The sequence below is a fragment of the Eleginops maclovinus genome, chromosome 20, assembly GCF_036324505.1.
Source record: "Eleginops maclovinus isolate JMC-PN-2008 ecotype Puerto Natales chromosome 20, JC_Emac_rtc_rv5, whole genome shotgun sequence".
Classification (NCBI taxonomy): Eukaryota; Metazoa; Chordata; class Actinopteri; order Perciformes; family Eleginopidae; genus Eleginops; species Eleginops maclovinus.
Window position 1 is genome coordinate 24,468,425 of NC_086368.1, and position 13,241 is coordinate 24,481,665.

At 42.5% G+C, this 13,241-nt stretch overlaps 1 protein-coding gene across 1 annotated transcript in view; it reads left to right on the top strand.

Annotated features, from left to right (window-relative positions):
• dnah1 (dynein, axonemal, heavy chain 1) overlaps positions 1-13,011 on the top strand; it is a 33,169-nt gene extending 20,158 nt beyond the window's left edge. Inside the window, 27 exon segments of the mRNA XM_063910918.1 lie at positions 284-475; positions 554-664; positions 806-991; positions 1,073-1,264; positions 1,413-1,580; positions 1,668-1,859; positions 2,168-2,299; positions 2,509-2,634; positions 2,756-2,875; positions 3,127-3,276; positions 3,358-3,518; positions 3,735-3,960; positions 4,087-4,282; positions 4,391-4,542; positions 4,664-4,867; positions 4,869-4,943; positions 5,012-5,110; positions 5,793-5,951; positions 6,598-6,729; positions 7,190-7,369; positions 7,609-7,785; positions 8,407-8,577; positions 8,691-8,821; positions 10,059-10,179; positions 10,587-10,793; positions 11,536-11,770; positions 12,772-13,011. Coding sequence (XP_063766988.1) covers positions 284-475; positions 554-664; positions 806-991; positions 1,073-1,264; positions 1,413-1,580; positions 1,668-1,859; positions 2,168-2,299; positions 2,509-2,634; positions 2,756-2,875; positions 3,127-3,276; positions 3,358-3,518; positions 3,735-3,960; positions 4,087-4,282; positions 4,391-4,542; positions 4,664-4,867; positions 4,869-4,943; positions 5,012-5,110; positions 5,793-5,951; positions 6,598-6,729; positions 7,190-7,369; positions 7,609-7,785; positions 8,407-8,577; positions 8,691-8,821; positions 10,059-10,179; positions 10,587-10,793; positions 11,536-11,770; positions 12,772-12,893 — 4,317 coding nt within the window. The 3' untranslated portion in view covers positions 12,894-13,011.
• Positions 13,012-13,241: the final 230 nt, after the last annotated feature.

Genomic DNA, 13,241 nt, shown 5'->3' on the forward strand with positions numbered 1-13,241 from the left:
GAGACAAACCTCTCCGTCATTCAAAATGTGTCAACAATCAGATTACATTTTACAGCCCAATATCACAAATTACACATTTGGCTTTGCAAAAATAATAGATAAAAAACGTGTCAATTATCTCAAACAACGTATTAGTCTCTGCAAATGTAGTTTTATACCTTTGTCAAATAAATAGGAAATATTGTCTGCCTGAAGAGAAAAAAAACTCAAATCAAAGCTCCAAAATACAGCACTGAAATAACTTTTCAATAACTAACTCTCAACAATGAATTCCCTTTTGCAGACATTGATGTGTGTGGAGATCCACCAGATGGTAGCCAGGAAGTGTGAACAGTACCTGGCCGAGCTTTCCAGGCACAACTACGTCACCCCCAAGAGCTACCTGGAGCTGATGAAAATCTTCTCCGATCTCACTGTGCGCAAGAAGCAAGAACTGTGCAGTGCTCGCCAGCGCATGAAGACCGGCCTGGATAAGGCAAGGCACTTAAAATAATAGAGAATAAATGTGTTTTTGTGTACATATGCTTTATTAGCTGTTTTTGCAATCCAATAGCTCCTCAGCACAGCAGATGATGTGAGTAAGATGCAGGAGGAGCTAGGGACGATGAGACCGCTTCTGGAGGAGGCCACCAAGGACACTGAAGTCACCATGGAGACCATCAAAGTAAGGGAACTAAGACTTAGAGCCATACTTAGGTTTTATAGTCTCTAAAGTAAAAAATTAATTGGGCCAATGAGGGTTATCTTTATGGTCTGTGTCCAATATATCTTACCCTTCAGTGTGATTCATGCTCTACCTTGCCAGAAAGACACGATCGTTGCAGAGGATACCCGGAAGTTGGTGCAAGCAGAAGAAGCCAAGGCCTCGGAGAAAGCACGTTTTGCAGGAGCCATCGCAGCGGACGCCCAGAGAGACTTGGACGAGGCGCTGCCAGCGCTCGACGCTGCGCTCGCCAGCCTCAAGTCCCTCAACAAGAATGATATCACTGAGGTAAGGGATTTAAATCATGATCGGTTTAAGATATTCTTGAAATAGTATTGTACGTGTAGAAAATAACCGATTTTTCCATAGGTGCGAGGCATGCAGCGACCTCCCCAGGGGGTGAAGCTGGTTATTGAGGCAGTATGCATCATGAAGGGCATCAAACCCAAAAGGATACCTGGAGAGAAGCCTGGCACCAAGGTGGACGACTACTGGGAGCCTGGTAAGGGTCTGTTACAGGACCCTGGCAAGTTTCTGGAGAGCCTCTTTAAGTACGATAAGGTAAGGCTCATAGTGTATGTTGTCATTAGTGTTTCTAAACAAAATGATTTTTGTATCTTTTAGATTTAATTCCAGTACCTCATGTTCTAAAAACTTGATTTCCTGTTTGGTCGATGTATTTATTTTCTGCTAACAATAATTTTTGCAGGAAAACATCCCAGAGAGCGTGATCACTTTAGTCCAGCCCTACATAGATAATGAGGAATTCCAGCCTTCCAACATTGCCAAAGTTTCCAAAGCCTGTACCTCCATTTGCCAGTGGGTGCGAGCCATGCACATATATCACTTTGTTTCCAGGGGAGTGGAAGGAAAAAGGGTAAGAACTGAAATCCACATATGAGCCATGAGATTTTCGATGTAAGACATCCATGTACTTTAACATTAAAGTTGTAAATATTCACAGAAAGCCCTCAACGAGGCCCAGGAGGACTTAGATGCAACGCAGCGGATCTTGGATGACGCCAATGAAAAGCTGGCAGTGGTCCAGGGCGGCATTGCTACTTTGCAGGCCAAGTACCAGGCCTGTGTGGCCAAGAAAGATGAGCTGGACAAGAAGTATCAGCTGTGTGAGGCCCGTCTCGTCCGAGCAGACAAGGTCAGAAGGGGGGACAAACTAAGATAAAACTTCACTGTTCTCCAGGCGGCAATTTAGAATTACAACAGCACAAGAAAACCGGATAATATTCATTGAAAAAAACGAAATAGAAAAAAAAAAAACACACTTATAAAACCTAAACAGTTTACTCTACATTACTCTAAACCAGTGCGCATTTATAAAACATTCAGTGTGTATGTGATAACAGTATACAGAATAAAGACTGTAATATTGTCGATTGAAAACATTTTAATTCTTCCTTTTTTTTGATTGCTAGTTGTATAATAATCTGGCTGTATTTTCCTCAGCTTATCGGCGGACTGGCAGATGAGAAAGTGCGTTGGAAGGAAACAGTGCAACATCTGGATTACATGGTCAATAATGTGGCAGGCGATGTTCTTCTGTCTGCTGGATACCTCGCATACCTGGGACCCTTCACTGTAAGTCTGAGTGAATACATATCCAAAAGTTGCACTACCCATAAGATAGTAATTGTTGTGCTTTTTCTGGCGGAAAGAAAAAGAACAACTTTCATTTTTAGCTGCTCTAGACTTACCGTATGTAAAATAAGTATGGACATCCTTTTTAGGAGTAAGACTCAGGGTTTTTATTGCGTGACTTGATTGATCAGTTCTGTTTTTATGTTTAGGGAGAGTACAGGGCAGCCATGGCTGAGGAGTGGCTGCAGTGTTTCAAAAAGCTAAATGTTCCACACACTGATGAACCGAACCTGATCAACACCTTCGGAGATCCTGTCAAGATCCGCTCATGGCAGGTCAGAAGCAAGATTTTGTGTTAACTATTTCCAAAGATTCCTTAATCCTTAGAGAGTCTCTTAACTGTTAATGGTCATTTACCTTTTTTGTCATCATACTTTGTCATTTGAATATGCGCAGATATCAGGACTGCCCAAGGATAACCTCTCAGTGGAGAACGGTGTGATTACTCAGTACTCTCTGCGCTGGCCTTTATTCATCGATCCTCAGGGACAGGCCAACACTTGGATCAAACACATGGTAAGGACTCAGATCTGTGTACTGATCCAACAGAGGGCACCATTGAGACAAAAAGAGATAACAAGTAGCTGTGTCTGGACTTCACATAGTAGTGTATTCAGTGCAGATATTACATGTATTACTCAACATGTGCTTCTGTTTCCTGCTGGGTTTCCTTTTATCCAACATCATCCACAATTCCTCTTGAATGGCTTCTCAGTGTTTGTATTTGTTCCACCTTTTATTCATACCTGCTTCTTGTTGTCCCCCAGGAGCAGGACAGTAGATTGGAGGTCATTAAGTTAAGTGACCGGGACTTCCTCCGCAGTCTTGAGAACGCCATTCGCTTTGGCAAACCCTGCCTCTTGGAGAATATAGGAGAGGAGTTGGATCCTGCCCTAGAGCCTGTCTTGCTGCAACAAGTTAATACACACCCAAACAAGAATCTGTTATGCAAATATCCCCAATACAATAGTCTGCTTACACACTTTTTTGGCCCTTAGACATTTATTCAGAGAGGCAGCACCATGCTGAAGCTGGGGGACACGGTCATCCCTTACCAACAAGGCTTCAAGATGTACATCACCACCAAGCTGCCCAACCCCCACTACTCTCCAGAGGTGGCCACCAAAGTCACTCTCATTAACTTCACCCTGTCACCAAGGTAACACATGTTTTAATGCATAAGAGCAAAGTTACATCCACAGGTAGAGCTGGCATGAAAATGCAATTGGTAAATACTTTTCCAAATTATGCTGCATTCTACATTTTAAAATCAAATGTGAGCATTTAAAAAGAAAACTGCTTGTGATTTTCAGAAAGACATCTACTATTTCTTCAATAACAACTAATGCCTTGGTCTAACTGTCTTTACTCTCAGCGGTCTAGAGGACCAGCTGCTGGGCCAGGTGGTGGCTGTGGAGCGTCCAGACCTGGAGGATGCTAAGAACCAGCTGATCATCAGCAACGCCCAGATGAAACAGGAGCTGAAAGAAATTGAGGATGAAATCCTGTTCCGACTCAGCTCTACTGAGGGAAACCCTGTGGATAACGAGGAGCTCATCCAAGTGTTGGGAGCATCAAAGATCAAAGCTGGAGAGATCAAGGTCAGAAAGTGGGAGAGCTATAATCACCAGTACCCCATTAAACCTCATCAATGATTCTTGAGCAATGTTCCATGAAAGTAATATGCAACTGGACATTTTACTAATGCAAGCTGGTCTTACTGGCAGGCCAAAGTGATTGTGGCAGAGCAGACGGAGCAGGACATTGATGCCACCCGTCTGGAGTACGTGCCAGTGGCTGTGCGCACACAGATCCTCTTCTTCTGTGTGTCGGACCTGTCCAATGTCGACCCCATGTATCAATACTCACTGGAGTGGTTCCTGGGCATCTTCATGGCCGGCATTGCCAACTCTGAGAAATCAGGTAGAATTTCCACAGGAGCTAAAATACACATAACTACTGTATGTCTGTTCAGATGGAAAAGTCAAACTGGGAACATTATTCTCTGCTTCCGCTGAATGTTTTTTACAGACGCGGTGGAGAAGAGGATCGCCAACATCAATGAATTTTTCACCTTCAGCCTGTACAGCAATGTGTGCCGCAGCTTGTTTGAGAAGCACAAACTCATGTTCGCCTTTCTGCTGTGCGTTCGCATCATGATGAATGAGAACAAAATTGATATGGTGAGAAACGTGGGAGGTTGCAGTCTCCCTCCCGTCTTTAATTTCCTGTGGGAACTCGTACAGTAAGAGGTTGAGTTAGTCATTTCACATTTCCTGAATTTAATTTGTCCCTCTGTGGTAGGCTGAGTGGCGTTACCTGCTGTCTGGAGGGATGCCCGTCCAGGAGCTGACAAACCCAGCAGTGAGTTGGCTGTCAGAGCGCGCCTGGCAGGACATTCTTTGCCTCAGCGCTCTGGACAACTTCACAAACCTGGCGGAGAGCTTCCCCGAACATCTGCAGGGTTTCAGGAGAATATTTGACAGCAACCAGCCTCACAGGCATGCATAGAAAACTCCTTGTTAACAAATGGACACTTGTTTCCTTCATTTGTACTGTGCAGTTACAGTCAATGTCTAACAAGGTGTGCATGTCTTTGCTTATAGGGACCCTCTCCCAGGACAGTGGGACACAGAGCTGGACTCGTTCCAGAGGCTGTTGGTGCTGCGCTGTCTGAGGGCCGACCGTCTCGTTCAAGGCCTGCAGGACTTTGTCTCGGCTCAGCTGGGACAACGCTTCATAGAGCCTCAGGTAGAGTTAATCTCATCACTCATGCCCTAAAAGGTTTGTTTGGATCTGATGTAGTGTAGTTCTGTGAGGTTCTTATCGATAGTCAGTGTATTCTCTACTGTAGATGAAGGTTGGCATAACTCCAGTTTGGAAAAGCAGACAGCAGTACTGAAGCAAATACATTCCCTGCTGTGGAAGGAAGCTACAGCTAAACTTATTTTTTTAAAAATGAATACCAGTTTAAGCGTTAAATATATTTATAATATTTCCCCTTTTTGCCTTCCCTTCGGACATCCCTTTCGGATAAAGAACTGAAACTGTTACATCCAGCCATCCTGTCTTTAAAGCCACCAGACAAAACAACATTTACAAAAACAGTAATTTTACCTCGCTCATCAGCAGTCTGTGTGTCTCACTGGGATGCTCAGACTGCCATATACTGTGGGATAAGAACCTCAAATAACCTCACTTCAAACAATCCAAACTAACCCTTCACATTAAAACCAATATGACCGCAATTATGTCTTATCTGTGACAATGCCTCCGAATAGTGAGCCTGTACTGCAGCAGAGCAAACGTTGCTCAATGTGTAGGGTACAGATTAACCATGCTAATTTGACAAAAATTACATGTGGATGTTTGCCGTACACGGTATGCAACAGTCGTATTAATGGCTTGTTACTCTCTCTCCATCTTCTCACAGACGTCAGACCTGTCCTTGGTCTTCAAGGAGTCCTCCCTCTCCACCCCTCTCATCTTTGTCCTCTCCCCTGGCACAGACCCCGCTGCTGACCTCTACAAGTTTGCGGATGTCATGCAGTTTTCCAAGAAAATGAGTGCCATCTCTCTGGGCCAGGGCCAGGTCAGACCCGGAGGCTGCCTGTGAATTCTTTCTCTCTCACTCTCTTCCTTCGATACACTCTGTCTGACACTGGGGAGCGTCACTGTAAAAACACTTTCTCACAGAACCAGGCCACCCTCATGTGTCTTGTTAAGAATGGCCACCTATGTGATAATTGCTTTTCGCTATTCATGGCCATGAGACAGGGCAATGTACAAAACTATTTTGGCCGATGCTCCATTCCAGGACACCAAAAATTCTCCATTCCAGGACACCAAAAACACCTCATGTTTAGGTTTTGGGATGAATGCAGACTCATCTTCCACCCACGTGAATCTGGCCAAACATTTTTCCCAGCAAAACTCTCCCCCTGAGGTTGTCCAAAATGTGTTAGCGTGTGTTTGACACATTATTATGTGAGTTAGAATCTTGGCTTGTGCTGCGCTTTTACATCACCCTGTCCTCCTTTTATGCTTCCATTGAACTTAGTACTCTTAAGTGTTTCCGAAAGACTGCAAGAATTTCAAACTGGCTATAGCGAGATATACATATTTAAATAAGTACAAACTTCTACAAAATATGGACGTTTTCTCTTACACTAAAGCTTCTGTTTGTGACTCTTGTCCTCACATCTGCCTTTCCTTCTGCTGTTGTTTGTGTGATGCAGGGCCCCTGGGCAGAGAAGCTCATGCTAGCTGCTATGGAGAGAGGTCATTGGGTCTTCTTCCAGAACTGTCACCTGGCGCCCAGCTGGATGCCCGCCCTGGAGGGTCTCATTGAAAACATCAACCCAGCAAAGGTCAGAACATCACTCGTACACATGGTGTGTGCACTTGTGTAGTTTTGCCTGTTGCGGATTTGACCACTTTCCTGTATTCCATGTCCCACAACCCTCACACAGGTGCACAAGGACTTCCGTTTGTGGCTCACAAGTCTTCCCAGCAACAAGTTCCCAGTGTCCATTCTCCAAAATGGGTCGAAGATGACTATTGAGCCTCCTAAGGGAATCAAAGCCAATCTACAGAAAACCTACCTGAGGCTTACCAATGATTTTATTTCCTCTTCCACAAAGGTCTGCCTCTTCTTTAGAGTCTGTTCCTACTTAATATGTCTACCACTCATTTGTCTGATTAGAAACCCAGCCTTTTTGGATCTGCAGCATTTAGAGGTGTCTTTAACTTTTTCCCTCTCGTCTCGTCTCGTCTCCTCTCCTCTCCTCTCCTCTCGTCTCGTCTCCTCTCCTCTCCTCTCCTCTCCAGGCTGCACACCTCAAGTCTTTGCTCCTGTCTCTGTGTCTCTTCCATGGAATCTCTCTGGAGCGAAGGAAGTTTGGCCCACTGGGTTTCAACAATCCCTACGAGTTCACTGACGGAGACTTAAACATCTGCATCAGCCAGGTCAAAATGTTCCTGGACGAGTACCAGGACGTCCCATACAAGGTGGGGGGAGGAGAACACTTCTGTCTGTATTTAACAACCTGTTAATATAACAATACCTCCAAAGCCACATCATTTGCAGTCAACCTGTGTGTGTGTGTGTGTGTGTGTGTGTGTGTGTGTGTGTGTGTGTGTGTGTGTGTGTGTGTGTGTGTGTGTGTGTGTGTGTGTGTGTGTGTGTGTGTGTGTGTGTGTGTGTGTGTGCATCTGTCTGTCTGCCCTTCTTGTCCTGACCTGTCAAGGTGCTCAAATATACGGCCGGGGAGATAAATTATGGCGGCCGTGTGACAGATGACTGGGACAGACGATGCCTGCTCAGTGTGCTGGAGGATTTCTACTGTCCCGCTGTGCTCGAAGAAAATCACTTCTACTCTTCGTCTGGAGTGTACCGGCAGATAGACACCAATCTGGATATCAAGGTCAGATAAACGCAGGGGCTTCAAAAGATTGTGATCAGAGTAGTGCATCAGACCTTTCTCTGCGTCTCTCTGTATACAAGAAACTGCATAGATGTTCAAAGGTTAGCAATCATAGTGGTTACTCACTGTTTAGTGTGGTCAATGTAGAGTCATTATATATTGCTACACGGCCATCCATGAAACATGAGGATATCTTAAGTAAAACAAAACACTGTCAAAATAAATGATTCTTCCAAAAGCAAACAACAGTATACAGTAAATATTATTCAAATGTATAATATCATCATTTGTACAGGTCTGAGCCGGATAGAATAGTATATAGACGATTATTACTCTGAGTAGTCAAGTCAAGTAAAAGAAAATGGTAAATACCAACAACAATAAAAAAGAAGTGTGGGTAAAGAGTTTGTTTTGTGCAGTAATAGAATATTTATTCACAAACTGACAATCACAAGACACAGCAACAGTGACGTGTGTGAAAACTGACTGAATAAAATTACTGAAATACTGAACCAAAGTTTCTGTATTAGATGTATTTATTTTGTTTATTTGTTACAGAAACTTTTGTAAACTGCTGACTATCAATCTAATTTACGTGTTGCTTTGAAAATCTTGCTTTAGGGTTACCTGGCATACATTCGTGGTTTGCCCATCAATGATACACCTGAGATCTTTGGTTTCCATGACAACGCTAACATCAGCTTTGCCCAGAACGAGACCTTCGCCCTGCTGGGAGCCCTGGTTCATCTCCAGCCTCGAGCTGCATCCACTGGGGGCAAATCTCAGGAGGAGGTACCGTTTTCTTTTTTACCGAGCAGCCTGTCAGGAGTTTGGTTGTGTCGTGTCTTTAAAATCTGGACTACTTGTTGAGTTTCATTGGTGATGTGCCTCTTTCTGTACCGTAGGTAGTGGAGGAGATCGTTGCAGGCATTGTGGAAAAGATTCCTCGGCCTTTCAACGTTCAGGAGGTGATGGAAAAGTACCCGGTGCTTTACGAAGAGTCCATGAACACAGTGCTCATCCAGGAGGTCATCAGGTAACGTTAGGCTGATGACTCACCACAGTTCAGACCCCACGTCATGTCTGCTGCATATAATAACACACACCACTCCGCTCTGTTGCTGTACACTTAATATCAGGTGCTGCAAAGATTGAGGGAAATGATATCTTGTGTTTACTTGTCATTAGTAAATTGTGTGGTTTTAATTTGTATTAATTAGAGACTAAAAGTGAGGTTTCCTGTCCCTTGTATTTGAGAACGTCTTGCCCCGTATTCTTCATTCTATCCCTCTACAGCTTGGACAACTCCCATGCTCAAATACGTGAAGCGTTAACATAATTTATGTTGAATTAAAAGCTACAACATTAAGAACAATAAGTTAAGCTTAATATTTCTCCTTAATCTCACATAATACAACTATGTGGAACCTATGCAACTAACCCTGTCAATGTTTCATTAATTGCTTCATCTATTAATTGAGTAAAATAATTCATTTGAGCAAATGAAGATGTCCTTTATTATTATTTTATTATATTTACTAAATCATCCAGCTGGGTCATTCTTTGAGATCAAATGTAATAACTCTGCTTGTGTCCAGCAGCTTTAACTGAACACTTCAAAAGTTACAGCTGGTGTGTGTTCATACTGTAATTCATTTGGGTGTGAGCTTGTCAAATCAGCAACTTCAACAGAGAGAGTTCGGGAAGCCAGAAATCCCTCAACCTGGCATTGGCCTCGCTGAGTCATGGTCAAGAGTCCTAGCGGCCTCTCACAAAATGTTCCTTTTGATATTATGGGATAGTAAAAGGATTTCATATTTGGTTTTCTTTAGGTTGTGTTTTGCTAATGTTATAAACAAGGTCTGATTATGTTTTTTGATCAAGTTTTGTGTAGTTTCCAATTAGCTCGGACAAGTCAAGCAATTCATCTTACTTTTGTGAACTCCACCGGTAAGTTACCTTTTATAAATGAGCATATTGCTTCTAAAACTTAAAAATCTAATCTATCAGGTGTTCAAATCAGTACTACAATTCGAGTTAAATCGAGTTGTAGCAACAGGTTAAAATTATTTTACTACTTGCTCTATTTGCAGAGTGAATTCACCAGATATTTATTATACACTCTGACTTCCCCAAGTCTTTGCATGACTCAATTTAATGAATACATGTAACAGAAAAATGGCTGATAGAGAATACATGAATACCTGATTGGACTGAATCAGGTATGGCCAGTTTGAATCAGTTGTACTTGATAATTAGTTATTGTTTTTCAGATACAACAAGCTGCTGGCGGTCATCTCTCAGAGTCTCGGAGACATCGTGAAGGCTCTGAAAGGTTTAGTGGTGATGTCATCTGAACTGGAGCTTATGGCCAGCAGCCTGTTCAACAACGTGGTGCCGGATATGTGGAAAGCCAAGGCAAGACACACACACGTACACACACAAGTTATTGACCTTCTGGATCTCACATGGTTTAGATGTTTTTTTACATCGAGCAATTCTGTAGGCAATGTGACTAACGTTAAAAGGACACATGAAATAAAGAAAAGGTTATTTTTCAAGATAATACAAATCCTTAAAATGATTTCATCAATGGGCTTTTAACTGAGGGTAATGTTACAACATCATCTGTTTTATGTGCAGTTGAGAGGGACACCGGATCATGTGGGAGGGATTTCAGGGAACAGGGAATCAGATGAACTTCTGCTGACATTCCTGTCCTGCTCTAATAATTCCAGGACTTTGCTTTCTAAGAATACATATAGCGTACTTTGACTGGCCATGTGTCTCCCTCCCTCCAGGCCTACCCGTCTCTGAAGCCTCTGGCATCCTGGGTGTCAGACCTGGTTCAGAGGATCAATTTCCTGCGGAGATGGATCTGTGATGGCATTCCACCTGTTTTCTGGATTAGCGGCTTCTTCTTCCCGCAGGCTTTCCTTACAGGAACCCTCCAGAACTACGCCCGGCGCTCTGGCACCTCCATCGACACAATTGGATTTGACTTTGAGGTCAGACAGTAGGCTGTTTGTCTGACAGTGTTTATGAAACTGTTTTTTCACTACTAGCTAAACTAATTGCAGTTACAGCATTACACATTTAACTGTGCAATTCAGCATAATTATTAATACCAGTACATTCAATACACACATTTTTATTTGTTATTAAACTTTATATCGGTATTCAATATGCACATTTTTACTCTAACTTTTTATGTTTATATACATATTTTTATATTGTTTTATTGAATTTGTTCTTCATTTGTTATGTTTTTTTATATGTTTAATTGTATGTTTTTTTTGGGGGAGTTCTTACTTTAACTTCTTGTGTTATTTATATATAATTTATAGATTTGAATTTGCTTCATTTTAAAAATGGATCAACTGCAACAAAACCCTATTTCCCCCGGGGAAATCAAATACTAATTATGATTTCCAACTGTAAATGACTGTGAATATCATTGTATGGTTAAATAAGATTTTAAAGTGTATATATTTATTTGTTTTTTGATGACTGGTACGATGGTTTATTAGGGCATTTATACAAGACAATTACAGAGCTGGAGAGGGGTAATAATCTGACTAAAAATCTCAGAAATTTCAAGATTACAATCGTTGTTTAAAAGAAAAAAAAACTTGAAGATTCTCTGAGAATATATTGTCAAACTATTGAAAGAAAAAAGCTCAATGGTCCACCTACAATGTCCCTGATATACTTTAGTTCTTCCCTTTTGTAATCCTTTCCTCCCATCAGGTGATAGAGAAGTCGGCGGCAGAGATAACAGAGAAACCAAACACAGGCTGCTTCATCCACGGCCTGTTCATGGAGGGGGCTCGCTGGGATAATGAAGTGGGTCAAATCACAGAATCCAGGCCAAAGGAGCTCTACACTGAAATGTCTCTCTTCTGGCTGATCCCCAAACCCAACCGGAAACCCCCCACCTCTGGGGTCTACATCTGCCCCATCTATAAGACCCTCACACGTGCCGGTTAGTACACAGAGGATCATCTACATTATAATTTCGATTTTATTGTTTATGTACACATAAACAAACAAAACAGAACACTTGGGGCCCCGGCCGTGGCGCGGCTGGCTGGGGCGCCTGCACCGTGCGCCGGCAACCGGGTTCGATTCCCGACCCGTGGTCCGTTCCGGATCCCATCCCGACTCTCTCTCCCACCTTCCTGTCACTCTCCACAGTCCTATCCGATTGAAGGCAAAAAGCCCCCAAAAAATATATATAAAAAAACAGAACACTTGGGTGTGAGGGGGTGTGGGGGGGTGTGGGTGTGGGGGTGTGTGGGGGTGTGTGGGGGGGGGGGCGATTTTATTTTATGCTTGCACTTTGTCAGATATCAGTACATGATTTACTCCATAACATAGATATCTTTTTTTATAATTATTTTATACACTTTTCACGTGATCCAATTGTATTCTCTGTATTACTCTCACTTTTTTATTACAAAGAGGAGCGGCCGACATGGTTTGAGTCCAGGAATAACCTTTTTATTATTATGTAACCCATAATCTGTTATCTACCCTATCAAAATCTGAAAGGGAGGAGGCAGCTTCTTCCATACTTAACAGGTTGCAAGCCAAACCGACTACATTTAATATTATTTTAAGATTATATAACGCATGGGTAACAAGTTGATATCTGAAATGTGTTTTCTAGTAAAGGAAAAACATAAATTGAATTATTTCTCGTGTGTTTCAGAGTGACTAGGTGTTTGTGCTGCTCACTCTAGTGTTTGTGTGTATCTCCTTTTTGGTGGTTTTATTACTCACCCAAAATAGACTCCAGTTAGTGTCTTGTTTCACGAAGCGTCTGAAAGTGCTGCTCTGTATTTTCCACCCGCAGCACGTAGCCAACACCTTGTGCTGGCACTCCAGACGGCTCTGAAACACCTAAACTCAATGCTGGGATGGAAAAAACACTTGATTGAAATGTCCTCATGATGCTGAAACTTCTTTTGTGTGCTTTTGTAGGGACTCTGTCTACCACCGGTCATTCCACCAACTATGTGATGGCAGTGGAGCTGCCTACAGATCAGAGTCAGAGACACTGGATCAAAAGGGGAGTCGCACTCCTCTGTGCACTGGACTACTAAATAAACACACACTGATTCATACACAAGAAAAAAAACACCTGTCTTTATTGATGACAATTGCAGTTATGGTCGCTCAGACTTAAAAGAGACACTTTGCACCTTATGTCATTAAAATGAGCACATCTAAACTCTCTGTAATACAGTGTTTTTCACAATGCCAAATAATATATCTATATTGTTGTAAAACATGATGTACTTTGAATCACTTGGCTAAAAGGAATCCTGGACTATACATTCATAGGTAGGTTGTGTTGTAAATCGTTTCCTTTACTCTCACTATAAGCATAAAAACAGCTTTTCCCTGTAGGTCTCCACAGTGCTCACTGAACTGAATACACGTCGTGCTCC